Source organism: Cupressus sempervirens, chromosome 2 (assembly GCF_028749045.1).
Source record: "Cupressus sempervirens isolate cs-2001-9-10 chromosome 2, ASM2874904v1, whole genome shotgun sequence".
Lineage (NCBI taxonomy): Eukaryota > Viridiplantae > Streptophyta > Pinopsida > Cupressales > Cupressaceae > Cupressus > Cupressus sempervirens.
In genome coordinates, this window is record NC_143119.1 from 491,964,660 (window position 1) to 491,990,556 (window position 25,897).

The 25,897-nt window shown below is 34.9% G+C and overlaps 1 protein-coding gene across 2 annotated transcripts in view; it reads left to right on the forward strand.

The window, feature by feature from the left end:
- The window catches only part of LOC149573158 (transcription factor MYB1-like), a 41,954-nt gene extending 16,442 nt beyond the window's left edge, over positions 1-25,512 (forward strand). The window contains exons 1-5 of one of the 2 annotated variants that reach the window (XM_089814333.1): positions 594-768; positions 22,879-22,952; positions 23,057-23,815; positions 24,172-24,301; positions 24,738-25,512. In XM_089814333.1, the coding sequence (XP_089670459.1) occupies positions 23,680-23,815; positions 24,172-24,301; positions 24,738-25,407 (936 nt within the window). In that variant the 5' untranslated portion in view covers positions 594-768; positions 22,879-22,952; positions 23,057-23,679 and the 3' untranslated portion in view covers positions 25,408-25,512. Of the gene's footprint in view, positions 1-593; positions 769-22,878; positions 22,953-23,056; positions 23,816-24,171; positions 24,302-24,737 lie in introns of those variants that run through there. The other variant, XM_089814332.1, reaches the window with a different exon arrangement.
- The last annotated feature ends 385 nt before the right edge of the window (positions 25,513-25,897 follow it).

Consider the following 25,897-nt stretch of genomic DNA (forward strand, 5'->3'; position numbering starts at 1 on the left):
ATATATTACTTCTACATAATTATCTTTTAAGAAAAAAAGATGTTTAGTAAACATAGTGTCATAATAAATTTATTTGTTTAAGGTTCTTTAATAAATAGTTACATCTCTTACATGGATAAAATAGATTGAAGATCTTGAGTCTAATAAATAGAGAAGAGCACTAGGCTAAAGATTGTATTCATAATCGAAGTATAGGATATGAGGGTTGATTAAAGACTTTAAGATCTTAAGACAACTATTGTGGCTGGAAGTGTCTATTACTCAATTCAGATTGAAGTCATTGGATTCATCTTGAAATGATGGAGACAGCATGCTAAGTTCCAGCGAGTTAGTCGGATCTATGAAGTCAAACGGGATGAACGGATGGTTGGAAGCTGCCCTCCTCGTGTCTTTAGCTTCATCTACGCAATGTTAAAAAAATATTTGTGGTAAGAAAATAAAGTATTAAGTTGCAACAACTACCATAGCTGACCATTAGCCTCAACTAATACATGCATGCATCCATCAACCACAATGAACGTGGCGCTGTGTCTACTCTTCAACGATGATTGATACACTTTCATACACGAATTACTAATTTGACCAGCGCCCACTGAAAACTGTACAAGAAAAACCTAAAACTTTTCTTTGAAAGCAGCTTAGAACAAGTGAAGGGTTTTCTAATAGAGTTAACTGTGAGCAAAGAATCCGATGGCATGTTTTTCATAATGTAGCGAATAACAAGGCGGCATGAAGAAGATCAATGCTGGAGACTCTGGCGAAACACAGGTAAGCTGTTTCAACGCTTTGTATCCGATCATGTTGAGACCCAATTGAGAGATACAAGTTTGTTCTTTATAATGAAGCGACTGCATCACAACCATATCTAAGAATTCCATGTTGAATTCGCCTGGTTATATCTTAACAAACCCATTTGGTTTATCTACGTTAGTCTTTATCATTTGCATGACTGTCCAATAGATGCCAATGTTTTTTTTTTCTCAAAATTGAAAATTGAGAGCTACTAGGTCATTTTAAACTAAACTATATAGAGACTTCTTCGACATTTGCATGATTGTTAAATAGTGTTTGTTTTCCAAAATAAAATTTAAGAACTGTTAGGTCATTTTGTTGGAGATCTGAAGAAATTTAGGAAAAAGATATAAAACAGTATAAATTGAAACTTCTTTTCTTCAAGAAGATTTATGAATCCAATGCTCAGTATAAGTTTTGGTGAGGAAAGTAAACGAGGAAAAAATATTTTATTTGTAAGTTAGTTTTTCATTGTTCGTTGGTATTATGTTAGGTTGCTCGGTTTATCTTTATCTACATACAAGGATCTAGAACATCAAATCTATGTTTGCCTAACAATAAATATAGTCGTAAGTTAAGATTTGTGATTTCAAAATGGGAAAATGATTTAGAATGCTTTTAATTATTTGTGTCATTTTAAAATTTAATAAATAAAGACTTTAAAAAATATTAAATATTGTATTTGTTTTCAAATCTTTATGTATAAGATAAGAGTTCCATAGTTCTTAAGTTATACTATTATATTTTGAGTAAACTATTTCATTTAAAGTGAACAATGAAGTAAATGAAAACAAAAAATGTAGGAGAATAGCTCATGAATGGGGTATTAGGAGAAGAAAAGGAAAGAATGAACTACTTTGAAGACATTATGGTTGAAATCAAATTTTGATAAACCCCTTAAATGTATGAAGGGCCGAGTCAATATGATTTCATTAATTGAGTTTTGCAATAGAGATAAAGAAGTAAACTTCATTTCCCTCTTTGTTGGGTTGAATATCAAAGATTTCTCCAAAGTTTTCATTAGCAGTTTAAATAAAAGGAAGTTGCCTAATTGATACCTTGATAGTCTATTAAAAGAGACATCCCAATTATGTCAAACATTTTCATATGTTCATTCTATGAATCATTATTAGTATTAGAACAAAGTGGAAGATTTTTAAATTAAAAAATTCATTTCTATTCTTTTTGTTGTTGCTAAGTTGTAAAATGTATAATTTAATCAACCAAAAAAAGATGATAATAGGTAGTATGAAGAAATGATAAGATAATAAATGGGCTCCTTCCAAAATGCTCTAAGTGTAAATTTAATTTTGATGGAGCTTGTTGGAGTAATCTAGGTAAACCTAGGTTAAACACTATCATTTGAAATGGAATTAGATTAACTAATAAAATTTCCATCTATATTATTAGGTTAGACTAATAATGAACTAGATTGTGATATTGTTATTTAAAGATATTTCACTAGTTACCTTGTAAGTTAGTCTAATATTTTTTATTTATCATGTATTGTTTGAAGAAAAGGAAATTATGTCTTAATTGGAAGCTTTTTAGTGTACCATAACATGCTTTCCCATTATATTACATGTTTAAATAAGCTCACTTTGTCTACTTTTACACAGAAAAAATCAAGGTGGTCTATTAATTAGTCCATTACGGTGATGATATTTCCCTGTTCACTTCATTAAAAAGTAATAAGCTTGATAATTGGAGTGATTTCGATGATATTTTGTTTTTTGATATTTTTTAATGAGTTCATGGATACACTTCACACTTTGGTGCTCATTTGGTATTTGTATTTGTCTAGGGTGTTGGAACATATTAATAATATATCCTCAAGATTTGTAACATGATTTAAAAACCTCTAGTGAGCTCCTTATTTGGGATTGTATTGGTTTCCTAAACTAACACATCTTTTACGGAAAATGACTTACTCAACTCCCCACAAGTGATATTAGAGGCAATTCATGGGTTCAAATAACCTTAGGAAAAATTTGGGGGGGGGAGACTATTTTCCTATCATATACCTTGAAGATTTGATAAGGCTTAAATATCATCTTGTTAGATCCCAAAAATAGTGGGTAGTGGTTTCCTAAATAGACATATCTTTTTGGAGAAGAAGAGAATTCAATTCCTTAATTTGGTTCTTGAATTATCAATTAATTATAATTATTTTGAAGTTCTTAGAAAATGACGTGTGTGAAAATTGTTAATGAACTGAATTTATTTCAATTTTTAATTATTTTTTAAAATATTTTTATGTGATATTATCTACAAGTTTAAGTTGAATTTTCTACCATTGTAGCATAATTTTATGTTTAGAGTTTCTTTTTTCTAAGTCAAGCTTAGATAGCTCAATGAGTGTTAGATTGGTGCCATGATCATAGTAGTTCATAAATTCTATTAGATCATGATTGGATGTGTTTAACCATCATATTTATAGATATCCTTCATACCGCAATTAAAACCCAGTCAATTTAGTAAGAAAGTTATAGGTTTGTGTGGCAATAGGGATCTAATATTTCTTAATATCACTAAATAGCATTCTATATCATTTTAATGTTAATCAATTTTTTTTAATTCTTTTAATTAATATACAAATTTAAGTATAGATAAAAAATGAGAATTAATGTTATGGCATAGGATTAAATAATTGAGGTTCCTAGATAGGCATAAATGTTTTGGTTATAAAGGAGAATTAAAGCCTTAATAGAATAACTTCTTAGGACTCATAATATCTCATATAACTTATCATCAATAAGTGAATAGTATAGTGAGGAATTTAGAGATAGTCCATTATAATTGGTCTAATTGTTTGGTTTTTTATATAATTTTATTTGGTCTAGTTAGTACATAATTGTAGTCGTACTAGATACTTAATTTAGTTTTTGATGTTTATCCTTTTGTGTAAAATTTTACTTTATTAGTTACCATGACTTTCTTCGATGAGTTATTAAAGAAAGGATAATATTTTATTTATTTTTAAATCTACTTTTTTGGCTTCCTAGACTAAGGAATTATTAAAACCTATAATATTACCAAAAATAAATAATATAATAAATAGTGTAAAATAAGAAAATAAATCTCACTTAATGGGATGAAAAAAGAACTTCAAAAATATTTTTAATATTTTTTTATTAAACATTTATGTTTACCACCTCAATTTACCTAATTCACTTACCCTTTAGAAAATGCATTAGTGAAAATGGTAAATATTTGATTTTTGATATACATGGAATAATAGTAAATATATATATATGGATCATTGTCAAATGTACTAACAACATAGTTCTACTAAGAATGCAACATATCTTCTATATGGTACAACAATCACTATTTTTTTTTTAATAATAGTTATATGATCATTGAATATCCATGCCCCTAAAACATTTTTATCTTACAAGGGCTTTCTATTACTAAATGGAAAAAGGTTCTCATCTATTTCAGTTTGTCATTTTTCATAATTCAAGTGTCTTTACACTACATTTTGTTCATATAAATTGAATTGAGATAGGACATACACTCTTACATAAAAATCATCATTGGAAAAAGAGGGGTATCACAAGTAGTGAGATGAATGAAAACAAAGACTGCTAAACAATAGAAGCCCACAACTACACACTAAATAAGATATAGTTTATATTAATAAAAAACCATATCTAGTATGGGATATCTTATGTTTTACATCTTTCAAATAGGAAAATGACATGTCTACATGCCATTTATCTCATTTCTTCTTAATGAAGGGTGCTCTCCTTAATGCCATAAACCATAATAGAAAACAAAGAAATAACAACAAATGCAAGAACAAAATATGGACTTCTTATTTGCACTGCAAATGCAAAATTACAGAATTCACAAGTACAATATGCTAACCCACATGGGCACCTTCATTATAGTAATCTGCAAGATAAGCTGTGAACTATCACCCAGAGCTATCCTAGACAATGTTCAGACCTTCCTTAAATAGGCAATTTTATGCTGCTCAAGAAGGTTCTAGACATTGAAACTTAATACCTAGGGCTGACAGACCCTAACAATACATAAAGAGTTGGCCTAATACATCTTTGACAAATATTTTAGATATTTCAGGTAGCCCAACTTTGGAAGGCCATAACTCTCAAATTGTTGCTCGGATTGGCTATTATAACCACTTTTGAGAAATGCTAGCTCATGATCTACAAGCTCAAAACCACACAAGTGCCCTTCCATCGAGTTCTCAGACTTCATTCGGGCACTCTAAGGCCTCCAATGGTGAGCCTAAAGATTTTTCTACAAATTTTCCACAGAAAATCCGCAATAACTTCTCCAATACTTTAGCTTGAACAATGAGATTTTTATGGTAGGCTCATAACTCTAAAATGAACCTTCCTATAGAAAATGAGAACATTCTGAGCTCATATGACAAACTTACTAAAAATAGCAAGTTCCCATAAATAGTAAGCACCATGTCTACTAGTCTTTATTAAAATAGAAAAGATAAAAAAAATTATTATTTTTTGGGTGACACAAGATTGCTCTTACACCCACGATGCTCCTGCATCACTTCTTTATAATAAAAAACATTTCAAGGCCATTTGGAAGGGTTATAATTTCATCTTTTTTGCAAATAGATATAGATTATTGCATGGAATAGTATCATAGATTGATTTTGTAGAGGCAATGGTAATATCTACTTGTTAAAGGATATGCTAATATAAAATTTCCTTGTTAGAGGATAGACTCTGTTAGGAGTCAGTGAAATATAATCACTATATATCAATTACCATTAGGAGACTTTGAATCCCTCTTAGGAGATTTCACCCTTGTTATGAGTTGTGCCAACCTTGTTAGGAGTTGAAAGGAAGACCATTGAACCCACTATCCAAATAACCTTTGTACTATTCCTTTTGAATAATACAATGTGAAACAACAACTATCCAACCAATAACTTGTATTTCCAAATACAATTCATTGTAAGCTTGATGCACCTCAACTAAACCAAACACTGCTCTAATCTTCATAGCTTTTCATCCCAAGCTCACACAATAGAAATTACAAAGATATGATCTCACTGATTGTAAAATATCCACAAGGAAATGGCCTTTCCTTTATACCAAATCCTAAAACAAGTTATTGAGTCATCCTTGAGGCTTTCTTGATTGAGAATAATAATATAGGACCATCTTAAGATATTACAATACATGTTGCATTATAATTTTACACTTTATCCTAGATTATAGAAAAACTATTAAATTACAATATTCGTAACATTTCACTTGAAAATCTCTAGATTATGACCTCTAAACCAAGGCATCTCTAACATGTCTTCAACCTTAGTCTTAGACTGCATAAGCCAATTCTATATTAATGAGAAGATAGAATTATAACAATAGCACCCACTTTCTAAAAATGTTGTCTCAAAGATTTCTTCACTAAAATTTTCATAACTTTGTCCAGTCTTCATATTTGTGTATGCACTCTTAACTATAACATCTAGAAATACTATAGAACATAACCTCAAGTTCCAATAAGCTGATCTTCAATCCTCAAACTCCACCAAATACTTTTTCTTCTATATCTCTAGTAGTCTTCACAGAATAATCAGTATGTTAACATCAATGAAAAACACTATCATGAATGCAACACATAATCTCTGATTCATGTCTCCAACAATGCTAATATACTCCCCCATAGGAATATCACTAGCCATCATGTTGAAAATTATAGAGACAATGAGATTCATATAAAATTGTCTCTATAGAATTTATCAAAAGTTTCTTTAAACACAATTGTCCATGATATTTTAGAATTTCTCTTTACAATAATTTTATCACTTAAAAACTAGAGATTTAAAAAAAAAAATGCAATCTATAACCAACAACAAAGAAAATACTAAACAACTACTATAAAATAGGGGACTAAAGCCTCAACTATCTACAAAGATTTTACTAGAATCCTTATGAATAATCCAAACCATATTAACTCTACTATAAATGGGAGTGATTCCCCTATGTTTTCTTTGGATTCTAATTGCAAGAGCTAGAAGAATTGATTTTTATGAACAACCAACTATCGTGTTTTCCTCCACATTAGAACTTGTATCCTTTTTTATGTCTCATTCTATCATATTTGACATTGATTGTGAGGGGGGGGGGGGATTAGGAGAACCCTTGGATAGAGCTTGAAGTACCTCTTTCAATTAATTGATTTTGTTGTTGTTTTTTCAAGGAAATAATTACACTCTTTAAACATTTCATATTGATTTATGTGTAGGTTGTTGACCTTGAAGAAGTATTTTGTAAAATTGACAAATAAGTCATTGATGTAAGAAATTAATTAATTGATACAATTAATTAAAAGCATAAGGATAAAATAATATCCTTTATCTTTGGATTTTAACTCTATCTCATAAGATAACTACCAATGTAGTGAGTACTCTCCATCATTACAGAACATATCCATAAAATCAATCATTTTTCTTTGTTTTATGTTAAAGATATATTATCAATCAATGGTAAATTATTAAAAAGAAGAGATTCAAATGCAAAGTTTTGGATTATGGTAAAAGAAATTTTTACAGGAACCCAAAACCCAATTAATACTATGCTAGAAATAAGATATAACCAATTTATACACCCAGCAAGACAAACAAGTTAAAACCAACAAAAAAAAAATCTGAAAACCAAATCTAACATAAAGTAATAAATGGAAAGAAAATACGAACCACATCTAGCCCAAATATTTAAGGAGTTTCATAGCTGAGACCTCTTCAACCTCTAGATCCTCTTTTATGTTCTTTGGGGCAATAGGATATTTTTTCTTCAGTCTTCGCCAAGTTCTTTTCCCTAGTCCACCAACTACCTTGTTAGATTAAATGGTTCCTTTTCTATTTCACTCTTATATTAATTTTACTTAGGCGAGCTCATAAACTAAGAGGAATTATATATTCTTGAATATTAATATAAGCAGAATATTATGAGTCATCCTTTTGACTCTAGCTACTCCTAAGATATCACATGTGGTTAATTCCAATTTGGACACCACCCTTCTAGATTGTAGGTAGATGGTAGGTGATTTATTCCATCATGACTCTACTTCCTCCAAGTTGAGACACTTGTCTCAATCTTGTCCAACTATTCTCCCAGCTCTTCCCTATATAAAAATGCTAGCTCTTATGTATTACACATTATGAAATATTGATGTTATTATGCCTTTGAGCATTTCCATTGGAGATTGTTCTTGTATTGTTATTTTGTAATGACCCTTACTATAAAGGCCACTGAAACCCTCAAACTGGACTTAGGAATTTTGTCAAATAGTTGGCATGTAACCGAATAAGGCTGCAATATTACTAATTGTTGTACAACGAAACCTCAATATATGATGCCAATAATGAATGAACAACAATTCTAGATTATAATACTACCAATCTAAGAGATAGATGACAATATGAAACTCAAATATGAAGTCCAATGCAATTCTAATTTTATGACAGCAAATAGAACTGATTACAATGAGAGACTATCACAACTATGCACTTCTAATACATCAACCTCTTGACAATGCAATGTTATGACATGAACAATAACCCAGTTCAAATTTGGAATGCAAATGACAAAACTTTTACAACAGTTATTAATGACTGGAAATAACTATTTATGCAATGACAGTGCTGACTGTTCTAATCCTTAACATGCAATATTTTGGCAATTAATATTTTGTGCACCTGGAATAGCTCCAATTTTGCCGGATATGAATGTTGGATTAATGCCACATGAAGACCTCACAATCTGCCCCAAACTGACTCACAAAATTGCTGTTGTTGCCCAACTGACAGGGCCGTATAGGTACGGCCTGGTACGGCTGCTAGATAAAAATATTGCAGCATTTTTTGTCACTCCAAAAGCAATAAATTTGGGCGCCTAGGGTTTCTGAATAACCCCCTAAAATAAGAAATTCATCCGTCAAGCCAATTAGGAGTTATGAGAAAAAACGTGGGTCCAAACCCTGGACTGGCAGTCTGAAAATAATGCACAACTGTGTCTTCAAACCCTGTTAATCAATCCACAAATGCTAGGGCACAACTGAAACCCTTATTCCAACCAAAGTAAACCCTTATAACTGAATCTCAATGAAGTCCAAATGAGATGGTTGCATTACCAACTCCTCAAATGCAATAATTCAGGTGATATTTCACACCCTCAAAGTCGCCAATCCAAGGGAATGATTCGTTCCCAAAGATCAAATAATAATTTGCAGACCCAAGAGACTACAAATTTACTCTACAATGGAAGAAGTAGAAGAAATCTCAAATCCAAGCGTGTCCAAATGAGAGGCCCAGCCCTCTATTTATTCACTTTTCTAAGAAGTTGCTAGAACTTCTAGAAACATCCTTTATAAAATCTCATTATAATGCACTTTTTATAATAAAGTAATTTTATAAAATAAAAAGTGCAACTCAACTTAAAATTATAACATGTAGGCCCCAATAACACATAATAATAAAATATAACCTCTTAACACTTCTTCAAGAGCAAGATATGACCATCTGATCTGCAGAATTGACTCTCTTTCCACACCATTTGCCTACGAGAGTCTGGAATAGGCAAATCCATGATCAATGCCATGTCAAACTAAAGAGGGGACATTACAGTCTGCCCCTCCTGAAATTGCTTGGCCTCAAGCAATCTCAACACCGGGTGCTGCAAAATAGCTTCCCCCTCCCAAGTTGCATCCTCAATAGGTAGATCTTTCCACTTAACCAAGTATTCTCTGATCACTCTTCTGCGAAGCTGCTTTTCTCTGCTCTCTAGGATGGATTCTGGCACTAAAATCAATTTTCCCTCATCGTCTAAAGGAGGTAATACTGCGGAAGGCACCACATTCTAACCCAACGCCTTCTTGAGGCAGGACACATGAAACACATTGTGCACCCTGCTGTCTACCGGAAGCTCCAACTCATAAGCCACCTCACCAACTCGCCTGATAACCCTGAATGGTCTGTAATAGCGTGGCTTGAGTTTCTCTGCACCACTCTTATTAAGAGTAGATTGCCTGTATGGCTGCAACATGAGGTAAACCATATCATCCACCTCAAAACTACGCTCAGTCCCCTTCTGGTCTGCATACTGCTTCTGCTGGTTCTGAGCTCTCGCAATATTATCTTTGAGAGTAGCAACTATATCCTTACTCTCCTGTAATAATTCTCCTGCACTGGGTACCCGGCTGTCACCCAACAACAAATCCAAGAAACTAGGTGCTTCATAACCGTAAAGTGCCATGAAGGGTGTCATCTGTATAGTGATGTGATATGTAGTATTGTAACAATACTCGCAGAGATATATCCATCTGACCCAAGCTCGCTGTTGTGCTGCCACATAATTCCTTAAATACCCTTCCACCCATTTGTTCACAATCTCCGTCTGACCATCGGTTTTTGGGTGATAGCTAGTGCTGGGTGTAAGCTCTGTGCCACATAACCGGAATACCTCCTGCCAAAAATGACTCATGAAATGGCTATCCCTATCACTCACAATGTTCTGAGGCAATCCGTGCAATCTGAAAACCTCCCAAAAGAAAACCTCTGCCACCTGAGCTGCTGAGTGGGTAGTAGTGGTAGGAAAGAAATGAGCATATTTTGTTAATCTATCTACCACCACATAAATACAATCCTGTCCTTGTACCTTGGGCAAACCTGTGATAAAGTCCATGGAGATGCACTCCCACTTCCTGTCAGGGATCGAAAGTGGCTGTAGGAACCCTACCGAATAGGTGTGTTCTTGTTTGTTTTGCTGGCAAACAAGACACTCTCGAACGTACTGCAAAACATCAACTTTCAGCCCCTTCCAAGTGAACCGCTCTCGAACTAACCTATAAGTCTTGAAGTACCCGGGATGGCCTACTGTCAGTGAGTCGTGAAATGCTCTCAAAATCAGTTGCTTAACCTTCGATCCTAGGACTAGGTAAATCCTATTCTTGTAAATGATTAAATCATCTACAAGTGTGTATCTGGTATCAATCACTGTTCCCTCCACTATATCGGAGGCCCATGTATCCCTGGCATACTCTATTATAATCAAGTGTCGCCAATCCTCTGATATCTGAACCATAAGAGTGAGGTGTGGCCTTCGAGAAAGAGCATCTACAACAACATTCTGAGTTCCCTTGACATATGAGATGTCAAAATCATATGCTTGCAACTTACTTACCCACTTTTGCTGGTGATCATTCAGGTCCCGCTGTCCCAAGAAATGCCTCAAACTGTTATGATCAGTTTTAATACAAAACTTGCTACCCACAAGATATTGTCTGAATTTGGCCAAAGCATGCATGATGGCCAACATCTCCTTATCATATATACTGAATGAACGCTTGGGGCCTTTGAGCTTCCTGCTCTCATAAGCTATGGGGTGCTTATTCTACATAAGTACAGCACCTACTCCCTCTCCAGATGCATCACATTGAAGCTCAAATGGCTTTGTGAAATTAGGTAATGCTAGAACTGGGCACGTAGTCATTATCTCCTTAAATCTCATAAAATAGTCCTGTGCCTTCTGAGTCCACACAAATTCCCCTTTTTTCAGTAGATCTGTCATGGGAGCTGCATGTCGTGAGTAGCCACTGACAAACCTACGATAGAAACCACATAAACCAAGGAACCCCCTCAACTGTGTAAGGTTCTCTGGTGGAGGCCAATCAACAATAGCGTGAATCTTTTCAGGATCCATCCACACTCCATCTGCACTAATAATGTGTCCCAAATATAACATCTCGGTCATCCCTAAGTCACATTTGGACTCTTTTGCATACAAGGACTCCTTCTGTAAAATGCTCAACACTGTCTCCAAATGCTCTAGATGCTCCTCCCATGATCGGCTATAGATCAAAATGTCATCAAAAAACACCAGCACGAATTTCCTCAATTGATGGTGGAAAACTCTATTCATAGTGGACTGGAAAGTGGCAGGTGCATTGGTCACACCGAAAGGCATGACTACAAACTCAAAGTGCCCACAATGACATCTGAAAGCAGTTTTCTCAATATCCTGTTCACGGACTCTGATCTGGTGATATCCTATTCTCAAATCAATTTTCGTGAAATAACAAGCCCCATGCAATTCATCTATCAACTCATCAATGCGAGGAATGGGATACCTATTCTTAATAGTTCTCTTATTTAATTCCCTGTAATCAACACACATCCGAAGAGTTCCATCCTTCTTTTTTACCAAAACAATAGAAGATGCAAAAGGTGACTTACTTGGTCGGATGTGCCCCATAGCTAGCAACTCCTCGATGGTCCTTTCGATCTCATCCTTGAGTCGCTTTGGGTGTCGATATGGTGTGATCATGATAGGCTTAGCACCTTCCTCCAGCTCAATAACATGCTCAATGCCTCTGTCTGGTGGCCTGCCTGGTGAAATCTCACTGAATACCTTTTCGTACTTAATCCTCAATTTCTGAATATCAGGATGATATTTCGTCTTATATTGCTCCTCCTGTGTAGGTGTCAACGTACAAACTATTGCCCACTCTATATCATTATGCCTAGTTAATCTCTCCAGCTGCCTAAATGAGATAGTCCTGATGTCTCCATTACGGATAGCCTTAAGCACATGAGTCCTACCATTCACTTCGAATTGTATCTCCATATCCTCTAGTCTCAGGGTAACCACCTTCAATGAATGTAGCCACTGCATTCCAAGTACTATATCCATGTCACCCATGTTGACCACATGATAGTTCGCCTTAAACTCATAGTTGTTCAGGCGCAAAGGTAGGTCTCGTACCATCCTGTCACAACAAAGAGTGTATCCATCAGCTACCTTGACTCTTAGTCCCACGAACTCCTCAGTAATGAGTCCACGCTTCTCCACGAATCGTGCATCAATGAAATTATGTGTGGCACCTATGTCCAATAATGTAATAACCTTCTACCCAGCCAAAACTCCCCGAAGTCTGAAAGATCCCTCTCTCTGGATACTAGATAGTCGTGCTTCCTGTAAATGTAGCTTTGTTCCCTGCTGTTGCCCTGCACTGTCTATCTCTTGCTCTCCCTCTACGTCATCAGGATCCTCATCATGATGTTCTGAACTATCTAAATCTGAACCTTCGTAATAAGCCCACATTGCTCGATTGGTCTTCCCTTTTGGCCTCATAGGACAGTCATGGCCATACTCATACGGGCCTTTGCAATAGAAGCATAGCTTCTTCCTATGCAAGTCATTAAGTGTCTCCTTTTCCAACCTCTTACTTTCCTCCTTAGGTAGCTGTGTCTCTCTATGAAAGGGTTTCCTATCCCTATCTTTTCCTGAAGGGAAACTCTTTGCCTGGAATTTATTTTTAGAAGCTGAAGAGGAATCCATGTCACAAGCTTTCTTAATGGCTTCCTGCAAAGTGGGAGGGTTGAGAGCTTTAATCCACCCTCTCAACGGATCAACTAGCCCATCCATAAATAAAACCAATAGCCTCCGTTTAGATACATCTGTTACTAATACTGCAAGTTTTTGAAACTCTGAAATGTATGTTTCCAATGATCCCCATTGTTTAAGCTGAGCTAACTCCTTGAAATGGAGTTCTGGATCCTTCTTATCAAAACGTTCAATCAGTCTCTCCGTAAACTCCACATATGAGGTAATGTATGCATGACCCATAGTGATCATACCATGATGCCACCACTTGTGTGCTAACCCATCCAGGTGAATTGCTGCATACTTAATAGCTTCTTCCTCGGACATAGGGTTCAATTGAAAGTATGTGTCGCATTTTTGAACCCAAGCTCTTGCTGTAGACTTCCCCGAGCCATCATAATATGGTAACTAAAGTTTCCCTACTTTCTTTCATAACTCATAACTCTGAGTCTTGTCATGTCCACGGGGCATATGCTTCATCTGCACATCCATATACTCTCTAAAGATGATTGCAGCTGTAAAATATGGACCTCCTGCTTCCCAATCTCTCCTCAACTGATCCTATATGTTAGTGATCTGGGGTTCTGGTACTGGCTACTCTAGAGCTCTAGGAACGAACGTGGGAATCATAGGTCTCGAACTCACTGTCCTAGCTTGCTGGGGTGCATGACCGAAATTGTTCCCAATTTGTTCGCCTCCATTATGTATCCCATCCTGATTATTCCCATTCTGATTGTTACCATTCTGATTATTTCCTCCACCTATGTTAGCGTTCAACCCCATTTGACGAGCCATCATCTGCATCATAAGCTCCGTTCTCTGATTCTGTTCCTGTGCTCTTTGTTCAGCTAATCGCTGTCCCTGTGCCAAGGTGTCTAATAACTGTAAAAATCTTTCCTCTTGCTGATCTGGACCGGCATTCCCGCCTCTATCCATATTGTAGTCATAGTCTTGATCAAAGAATACCTCCCCTGTGTTTGTATGACTGGATTCTATATCCACCTATACAGATGAGCTAGACTGTTCACTCTGCAGGTCTGAAATCCTATCTTGTCTTGCTTTGGTATTGCGAAAATTATAAAGCCTCTGTCACATGCTCATAAATGTTCTGATTTTAGTGTTTTGACATTTCGTCAAACACTTTCCCTCCTATCCAGCTGTTCCAAATTCCCTATAAGACCTCCACAAGATGGCAGGACTTATAGCTCTGATACTAAGTTAGTAACCGTTGTACCAAAAGCTCGAACTATTAGTAAACAACACCTCCCCGCGTTAAGGGGGCAACCCCAAGATAGCCTCACTGGCGAGGACCCCGAACACGTGGTAGCGACAAACCGTATGGACAGACCTACGTCACCTTCCGTTAGGGGCCCACTTTGGGGACATCACAGACCACCACGCTCTGCGAGTCTCGACCTCGAGACCTCCAGCTCTGATACCACTGTAATGACCCTTACTATAAAGGCCACTGAAACCCTCAAACTGGACTTAGGAATTTTGTCAAACAGTTGGCATGTAACCGAATAAGGCTGCAATATTACTAATTTTTGTACAACAAAACCTCAATATATGATGCCAATAATGAATGAACAACAATTCTAGATTATAACACTACCAATCTAAGAGATAGATGACAATATGAAACTCAAATATGAAGTCCAATGCAATTTTGATTTTATGACAGCAAATAGAACTGATTACAATGAGAGACTGTCACAACTATGCACTTCTAATACATCAAGCTCTTGACAATGCAATGTTATGACATGAACAATAACCCAGTTCAGATTGGAATGCAAATGACAAAACTTTTACAACAGTTATTAATGACTGGAAATAACTATTTATGCAATGACAGTGCTGACTGTTCTAATCATTAACATGCAATATTTTGGCAATCAATATTTTTTGCACCTGGAATAGCTCCAATTTTGCCGGATATGAATGCTGGATTAATGCCACACGAAGACCTCACAATCTGTCCCAAATCGACTCACAAAATTGTTGTTGCTGCCCAACTGATAGGGCCGTACAGGTATGGCCTAGTTCGGCTGCTAGATAAAAATATTGCAGCATTTTTTGTCACTCCAAAAGCAATAAATCTGGGCGCCTAGGGTCGCTGAATAACCCCCTAAAATATGAAATTCATCCGTCAAGCCAATTAGGAGTTATGAGCAAAAACGTGGGTCCAAACCCTGGACTGGCAGTCTGAAAATAATGCACAACTGTGTCTTCAAACCCTGTTAATCAATCCACAAATGCTAGGGCACAACTGAAACCCTTATTCCAACCAAAGTAAACCCTTATAACTGAATCTCAATGAAGTCCAAATGAGATGGCTGCATTACCAACTCCTCAAATGCAACAATTCAGGTGATATTTCACACCCTCAAAGTCGCCAATCCAAGGGAATGATTCGTTCCCAAAGATCAAATAATAATTTGCAGACCCAAGAGACTACAAATTTGCTCCACAATGGAAGAAGTAGAAGAAATCTTAAATCCAAGCGTGTCCAAATGAGAGGCCCAGCCCTCTATTTATTCACTTTTCTAAGAAGTTGCTAGAACTTCTAGAAACATCCTTTATAAAATCTCATTATAATGCACTTTTTATAATAAAGTAATTTTATAAAATAAAAAGTGCAACTCAACTTAAAATTATAACATGTAGGCCCCAATAACACATAATAATAAAATATAACCTCTTAACACTTCTTCAAGAGCAAGATATGACCATCTGATCTGCAGAATTGACTCTCTCTCCACACCATTTGCCTACGAGAGTCTGGAATAAGAAAATCCATGATCAATGCCATGTCGAACTAAAGAGGGGACATTACATATTTTGACAATTTTATTTCCTCTTGATTAAATATCTATATCTCTTTCATTAGATTCTATCCTTTATTTATTTTATGCAAATTATAACACACCTCCTTTTGGACCTTGTTATCTTTACCAGTGAGGTCAATGCTCAGTTCAATGCCCTTTTTCTTAATTTTGCCTGATGATTGACTAAATTTAGAAATAAATTTTGAATTTTTCTATTATTATCATCAATAAAAAAAAATTCTCATTCATCTTGGCCAGGATGTCTTCCTCTATTTTTCTCCTCACCTCCATCTTAGTTTAGATATCCTTTCCCATCTTCTCCATCATCTCCCTAATAGAAATGATCTCACCATATACCCACCTATCAAATGCCATCAACACATCCACCTTTTCCTTAATGTTAGTTAATCCAACCTGTATTCCTTGTTCCTTAACAAAATCATTTCATAAGGTATCCTTAGCCTTCTCCACTATGAGCATGTCCTTAGAGATTGATTATGAGTAATTCATAATGCTGATTTGTAGAGGCTTAACTTTATCATCCTTAGATTTCTATTAATACATGGTTTCCATTCATATTTCATTGACAACTATCAACTATAATGTGATATTGATTTAAAATTTGGTGTAGATCTTAAGAAACAAGGACCCAACCTAGACTAATAGAGTTGGAAAGATAAAAGAAAAAATAATTAATTGAGTCTTATTTGTTGACCATTGATCCAAGAATTTATAGATTTAATGTAGTGGACTTATTGAAATTCTTGGACAATTAGTTAGAAAATCCAATTCAGTGATTACAAATGTTTTAAATAATCACCATTTTTATTATACATAAGTGAAAATGTCAAAACAAACTAGCTTACATAATATCTCAATAAGGTCTTATTTATAGTGATCCACTCAAAATATAAGATTATAAATCTTGGTATGGCTTTTAAACTTTGTATTTAAAAAGGATGTGATAAGGTGGACTGAGAATTTCTTTGCAAGGTTCTTCAAAGAATCTAGTTCAATAATAAAGTTGTGCATTTAATTAAGACAATGGTAGAAAATATCAAATTTTCTATTATTGTCAATGCCATTCCTCAGGAATCATTTAAGGCTCATAAGGGATAACCTATTGATCATGATAGATGAACTCCTAGCAATATCCATCTTAAAGATTCCTCATTTAGAATGGTTATCTGGTGTCATGGTTGGCCCAACCATGCCTCCATAGGTTATCCAACAATTTGTTGATGACACATTCTTATGTGACTATGTTGCAGTAGTGGAAGCCAGGATATGGCATAATCTACTAGATAATTAAGCAAAAATATCAAGAAAAAAAAAATTAGTTAGAGTAAAATATACATCTTTAACACAAATCAAAACCTCCAACTATGGATATAGAACATTCTTTGATCTCAATTGACTAATTTTCCTAATACATACCTTGGTGTTTCGTTGATGGTGAAGGAAGTCTCTAACCAATTTTGGAATACAATAGTGGAAAGAATCTAGAAAAATCTCACTAACTAAAAACCTATGCTATTGATTAGTGCTTAGAAGCTTCAATTATTCATAGCCTCATTGCAAGGGATTATTGTGTATTTCTTTCCTTATTCAAGATTTAATCCATATTATGGAAGAGAAGTTGGAGAAATTAAAAAGGAATTTCTTATGGATGTGGAGTGAGGATCATAATAGACGTTTCCTAATGAATTAGGAAATAGTGTATAATCCCAAGGCTAAAGGAGGATTTGATATGAGAAGGATAATGGATCGAAATAAATCTCTTCTTATTAAATAGGTTAGAGGCTTACTAAGAAACAATTGAGCTGGTATAACATAATAAAGGCGAAGTACCTTGATAATGTCCCTTATGTCTATTGCTTGTTGGATAATGAGTATTGTCCATAGGGCTCCAAGTTATGGAATAATGTGATGAAAAATTCTAAGATTCTAAGAGAGGGGTTACAGTGGCTGTTTGAAAGGGGGAACATAGTTAGATTCTAGGAGTATAAGTAGTTAGGAGGGAGACCCCTAGCACATAAAACATTATCTCAGTTGGAGGAGGTCTTAAAATGAAACTTTGGAGAAAAGGTTAATGATTACATGTCTATACAAAGGAAGTGGAAAATTGTTCTAGAAGGGGTTCCAAACAATGTTGTATCACTCTCTTCCTAGTGGAGGATAATGTGGAAGATTATACTTCCCCATGTCTTCTTAGGAACTTGGAAGGAGAGGAAAATAGAGATCTCTAAGGAGATGGATAAGAAGGAGGAGATAGTGAGTGATGTAATTATCAGATTATTGAAGAAGAATTTGGAAAATAGTAAATGCAAGTTGTTGCAAGGCCCCCTACCTATTAATTAGAAAAGGGTTTCTATAAGATGAACTTTTTCATTGGCTTTAAATAAGTTTGAAAAATATAAAAATCTTAAGAGAAGAAATATAGATTGGAAGCCTCCAATATATCCTAAGGTGAAGCTTAACTTTGATGGAGTTTCCAAGAATGGGTTCCAGCTCTTGGAGATATTATCAAGGACTCTACTGGTAGACACCTCATGGATTATGTTGGTAACCAGGGTAATAACTCTAATAATGTTGCTAAAGCTATGACACTTTTTTGGGGACTGAAGTTGGTTGTTAGCTCAAGGTAGAAACACATCACCATTGAAGGATAATCCATTTTAGTAGTGGAGATGGTCAAAGGAAATTATGACCTTGGGTGGTTAGTAATGAGCATTATAGGAATATTTGACATCTTCTAACAATACTTGAAATTTATGATCTGTAACATGTGTACCAAGAAGGTAATACTATGTTAGATGGTATGGAAAGCTTGGGGTTGCATGTTAAAAGGTTAAGGTGCTAGAGGAAAATAGAGGCCAACCTTAGTTATATTCATACTCTAATTGAGAAGGAACAATATTTTATACAAGGAGAATAAGGAATAATTTAAAAATAATGTGTTTTTATTAGTTCCAATGATGTAAGGGCAATCTTGTATGACCCAAAAATATTCTTACTATTAGTTTCTATTTAATGTGTCTTTATTTTTGGATACCCATTTGGGTCAAATAGAGATTCTAACTCTCATAGTTCCACTATTGGTTTTTTGGGTTAGATTTTTTGAGCACCTTGGGATACATGCCAATGTAGAAAATAGGTTTTTTTTAATATAGCCATAATTATGATGAGTTAGAGGGTGTATGTTAGAGAGATGATTATTATAATTTAAAACACTCCAAAAAAAGAATCAGGTCAAAAGGCTTTATAGTTTAAAAGTTATTGCAGTTTTAAGTTGCCTGGAGACCCCCTAAGAGTGCTTCAAAGTCAGATTTGAGACACTAAACAACCTTGTACAGGTCTAAAAAATGGAGGACAAGAAAAGATAGTCCATAAGGCTATAGAGTGCTTGGAGAGATTTCTAAAAGTGTAAATAGTTCGTCAATCGAAGTCCTGGATCAAAAGTTATGCCTCCTAGAAGTTGGACTATCATTTCTCAATTCTTCTAATTTTACACTAACTTCTAACATGTTTTCTAGAACCTTTCATTTTGGTGGTGGATGCCAAATGGAATATTCTAGAATGTATTCCTAACCCCAAACCTAATTTGGTTTACTTAAGGTCATTTCTAGCATTGTAAATGTAGTTTTAGTGGAGTTTGGGAGAAGGTACTATAAGGAGAGTTTTTCTCCAAAATCAAACAACATTGTAAGCCCCTACGACACATCATTGAGTATGCTTTCACTGTATCAAATGTAATAACATATCACTTCAGATAATAATATTCCCCTTTTCTTGTTGTAATCATTTTTTCTTGTGTTGTTCCCTCATCAGGTGGTGACATTATTAAGGTAGGATATGGGTTCAAATTTAATTTTGAAAAGTAAAGGTAGTGATGATTATCATTTTGATGTCTAACAAATACATATTGGGGTAATTGTTATATATTGTAGTCATAAAATGGTGAATATTTTAGAGATTATGTCAATATAAGACATTATAGAGGGAGTATTAATTATATAATTATGAAACCTTCAAATGGATTTTTGAAGTATGATCCATGAAAGGCTAGGTAGAAATTAGGGAAAGGAGAGGATGAAAGTATGCACACATTTATCTATTGCCAAAGGGATAAAAAAAAATTAAAATCTTACTTTTTAATTATTATTGCAACTTGGCTTCTAGATTCCTTGTGAAGAAAATGATGTTCATTTTATTTCTAAGGCATTCGAGTGAAGACCAGGGTCTTTTCCAAACTTAACAATTTTGAGATTTCATGACACTCTTGGCAGGGCTTATATATGAAGTAGATATAGTCTGAATTGAGCCTTCTAGAATTAAGGATTATGCGAGTAATTTGAGTACTTGGATAGCTTTGAGTGAAGGTAGTCTAGTTCTATTTATTTAAGCCATGCCAGGGTATGATGATAACATTTTAGCTCAACTTGTGGATTTCTAGGTTGAGAGGAGAGTTACCATTAATGGCATTTCATTTCATGTAAATAAGGAAATAATTGTCTTTTCTACTAGTCTCTCTATGGATAGATGGAAATGGTATAAGGTCATCGAGGTTATAGACAAGACTAGTATGAATATATTCTTGAAGAAGAATGAGAACTTGATGAGATCTAGAGGTGGTTTTAACATAGAAGCCTCCCGTGCCTCTAGAATGAGGTATGCTTTGTTCTCATGAAGTATATGACCTTAAAAGATAAATTTCATGTTTGTTATTTCTACTATTTCCCTTTATTAAACCACTTCAGGGACCATGCTGAGATTTCAATTTTCTTTTTCCTTTTGCATGATCTTGAAGCCATTGTAGTGGATGTTAGGGGTATGAGAAAAATGGTTAAAATTTATAAGTATCTTGCATTAGGCTCTAAATCTCTAGCTTTATAATTTTCATCATTCCCTAGACCCACCATGTTTAGTCATTAACAATCAAGATCCACCTTATCCACCTAGTAATGGTGGGGGTTGTTATGTAAAACCCACCCCTAAGAATTCCACTTTGTCCATGGCATCAAGAAACCCCAAAAAGTGCAAAAGCTGAAATCAGAGAACAATGAGGAAATTGTCCTTCTTGATTTGGAGGAAGAAAATGAGGCGGCTATAAGTAGATCTAGGAGACTTTCTAAGAGTAGGTGCAAGATGAAATAGAAAGCCTCTAAAGATTGGGAGCTTAATGAGGAGATGGAGTCAGAGGCCAACGAGAAAGAAGAAAAGAAAATGAAGAAAAGGATGGGGAAGAAGGAAGTTTTAGAGGGGACGTGGATTGGGAAATAAGCTCAATGTCAGAAGAACTTAAAACTTATAAGAAAAAGAAGAAGGTTGACTTAGACACAACCCATGGGTCAACTAGCTTCACTATGAATGTAGTGGACTTCACTTCCAGTGCTATCCCTTCCTAGGGAAAGCATAAAGATGATTCTCCAATGACAGTTACTTCCCCTGGGAAAATGGAAATGAACAATAAGAAAATAGTTTCTACTAACACCATGTTGTTGTAGGTATAGACTACAAAGGCTCAAAAAGCTAATTGTTTTGGTTGCTAGGAATTGTCCATATATGTTATGCATATCAAACTGGAGATGATTACCCTCAAGTAACATTTTGAGGCTTTGGATTAAAGTTTCATGACTATATCCAAGTTGTCTCTTAAGGTCATGCATGTCGTTTTTGTTATGTTCCATCTCTTACAACAAGAGATTGAGGATGACAACCTTGGAGCCGAGGACTACCCTAAGCTCTATGGCTTCTTGGCGGACGACTGCACCAAAGTCTTGTTGGCCAACAAAGGGAAGGATAAGGCCAACATCTAGGCCTAATGACTTTTAATTTCTTCTTGGTGATACTCTGCTGCTAGTTATGTCCAACTTTTAATTTTATAATCTGGTCGTTAGGCCTTAAAGGCTATTTTTTATTATGATTCAAATTCTGCAGTAGATATGATGGCAGAAGCATGGGTAGATTAGTTTTTATACTCTGGAAAAAGATTATTCATCATAGTAGATGCTTTAATTCTTTTAGTTTAGCTATGTTGTCCACTAACAATTTTGTTTATATTGCTGGTGGATATGTGAATATGCATGTTAACACATGAATTAGGTTGACTAGCTCCCAAATATTGTGTTTTTTGATATTAAGGGCAGGGTGGTTTGCTAGTAGTGTTTTGTAATTATTATTGCACATTGTTAATGTGTTAACCATAGTTATGTATTGAGGGCCACCCCCCTTGTTTGGGCTACTATTAATTTAAAAAGACAAAGTCATATTTACTATATTATCTAGATTAGGCATTTAGTTATCAAATCTGATGCATCAAGTTTTTACATAATGCATTATAGTTGTCATTAGAAATTATGGTAGTAGAAAAGTATGCAATCAATAGTGAACTGATATAAGAAGAATGATAGGTACCTAAGAAATATGAAGCAAGGAGAGAGATGTGATTCTAGTAGTATGCTAGTAGCATTCTATAAGATGAAAAATAGAAAACAAAAAACAATTTTTTATTTTTTTAAGTGCTAAGTAGAAGTCATAAATTTTTTTCTAAATCTGTAATATTTCAGAATCTCAAAAGTAGATGGGAATGAGTCATGAAAGAGTAGGAATAGATGGGGAAGGAAAGAAATGAACTATTAAAATAGGGAGCTATTTCTAGCATGAATGTCATATGTGAATGAAGCATTTGGTTTACGTGTTTTACTTAGGGTTTAAGGTTTGAAATTTCATATTCTAATACTGTAGCTTTATGATGTATAAAATATGAATTCATTATCTCTGGCCTTGTTCTCAACATTAATATTAAGAGCACAGGATATTTTTAAATGTGATTGGTGACTTAAGGGGTACTTTTCATATTGCAGGAGTAGACATTTTGCATGCGGGGAGTGGATTGCAGTTTGCTCTAGCATTGAATTTTACCCATATTGAATTCCAAGTTAAGATAATGACAATGGATTGCTCTAGAACTAAATGTTGCACCGCAAAAACAAGTCAAGATCTGCAATATTTCATCTCCTGAATTTTTCATATTTTATGCAGGGGTGGTTTTAATTACTGAACAAAGTCATGGTCCCGAAACGTCCACGAAGTAGCTGGGAAAATGTCGGCATCCGGGACAGCAGCTGGCTGGATTTTTGGAGAAAAAGTCCAATGTGGCGTTTCACGTTGGATCTAAGGAGAGCGGTTAAACTCTCTTTCAGTGCATAGCTATTTATATTGATTAGGTCACCGATGATCTAGGGCTGCTTTAATTAAATGCATGCACAGTGGACCCATCTCTCTCCAACTTCTCTATCATCCATACAATCTGGAAAATCTGTACTTACTTTTTCATTAAAATTCATTTACTTTCTTCCATCTTCTCAGACTGTACTGAAGGGTGGTTGAGCTTTCTCATCTTAATTAGAATGGCCGCTAACTTCTCTTCTACCTCTTTCAACATACTTCCCATTTCACAAAACCCGCTAAAACTACATTATAAAGGAGGGAGGAATGAGGTATTACACTCACCCCTCTTCATTTTGCATCTTCCTGCAAATGCAGATTTCTACTATCCAGTAGAATGAATATTTAGGGGAAGTTGGGGAAAGGGAAGAATGACAAGAAGAGTTTTGCTCTTGTGATTGCCATAGTTAGTGTACGATCTCTGAATTGGGGAAAAGATGGGGAGAAGACCGTTGCACTCTAATCAAGAGCATTTGAAAAGAGGGCCATGGACTGCAGAAGAAGATAGGATATTGGCTAATTACATCAACACTCATGGCGAGACTGGGTGGAAATCTCTTCCAAACAAGACAGGTAAATTGTAATCAGACCTTACAATTCCACATATTTAACAGCCCTAAGAATTTAGGGTTTATAATAAATGATTTGATAGTTGCTAGATTTGATTGTGTTATCAATTCTTTTATTAATGTTTTCCATCAAAATCTACGATTCGTTATCAAGATAAATAAGTTTGGAAAAAGAAAACTGATCCGTGCTGATTTTTCTCTTTTGAGCTTACTCATTCTAACAAGATATCATAGAATTTGATCAGAAATATTGATGAAAAATATGGCTAATATAATTCAATGTAGAAAAACTCAATTATGTTTTAAGAAATTTTTCCATCAAAAGAAATTTTTACAAGCTTTATGCCTGCATTTGGGCAGGTCTAAATCGGTGTGGGAAGAGCTGCAGACTAAGGTGGCTGAATTATCTTAGGCCGGACATTAAACGCGGCAACATTTCTGCTGACGAGGATGAACTCATTATAAGATTGCATCGCCTCCTTGGTAATCGGTGAGTCTGCCCACTCTTACTCACTTCACCAAGAAATGACTTTGTTTTAGAATAAACCCAGCAACTATATAGTTATGATCAATTGAAATTCTCTCTATTGAACATAGAAAAAATTAATTCAAATTTCAACAATTTGGTGTAGTATTATGTCATAGTCTCATGCTGATAGGCTGATGAAAGAAGATAAAATAGTTCGGCAGAACACTTAAGTTTTGAAAAGTAACTGATCCTTAACTGTAATTTAACATATGAATCTTACACACTTTGGAATAAATATAGAAAACCATTCTTAAATATCACATACTAATTCAAAAATTAAGTTTGCAAAAATAAGTCAATTTTGACTATTTAATACTTTTACATTAAAAATTAAGCCTTATGATGTTTAAACCTTCTAATAGAAATAAATTAATTGTGCTATCTAAATGTATTACAGATGGTCACTTATAGCTGGTCGACTTCCTGGAAGAACAGATAACGAAATAAAGAATTACTGGAATACCCATTTGAGCAAGAAGCTTGGAATGAGTAGCAGTAGAGCCATTGATTCTACAGCCCATGAACCACTGGGAAAAGATGCTACTGTTCCAGGAATGGGAAGGCAGAGTGAATTCAATGAAGATGATGGCAGAAAGCCTTGTGAAGTCAGGCGTGGTTCCGATAATGATGAGCAAGTATTGAATGACACTAAATCATGGACCCAACTGTTGGAAGAATCAATGATGGCCAATCCTGCAGAGGATACACAAGTAGATGAGAATAATGTGTCATCAAAATTGAATGTTTCATATCCTCTACATCATTGCAATCTCTTTTCATTGTCTTGTAATGATTTTAGGATAGGGGAAAATTTCTCAGTCCAACCAGGGGATATATGGCTCCTACAAAACAACCCATATGACCCCTCATACACTGTTGATGATGCCAAATGCTTGGGAATTACTGAAATATACAACAGTTTGCAGGGTGAAGAAACAAGGCAGATGGAATTGCCTCCATTGCAACAGCTTTTTGAGTGGGAGGACCAAGTTGACTTCACTGAGAATAATCAAGAAGAATATCTAGACAATCTTGCGGATATCCCTGATCAGAATCTTACTTATTAAATTTCTTCAATCTCCTTTTAGCTGATTATTATTAATAAACGGAGTACATTTGTTGTAGCTGTATTGAATGAATGAAAATCAAATTATTATTTTTCTGGTTTAAAATCGACCTACTTTAAACTCTAACCATTCAAGGTGGCATGTGGATCGCGCTCCATGGTTTAGTTGACATGGGGGCTCTTGTGAGATGGCGTTATATAAGCCTTTTTTTCTCATAATTTTTTACTTAGCATCGCAGTCAGAATTGAAGGGTAGTCTGTATAAAACATAACTCTGATTGTGACACCAATAATAATGATTTTTTCATGAAACACATCTATCGTTCTTGTGATCCAAGAATTGATCTAGTCTATAGATGATGAAGAAAGTGCATATGTTTAGAGGAGATCTTGCAAGCACACTATATCGATAGGACCGTGTAGGCATATTACAATCAAGGATAGACACATTATTAGTTTCTCAATCGTTATATTGAATTAGAATTTTTGTT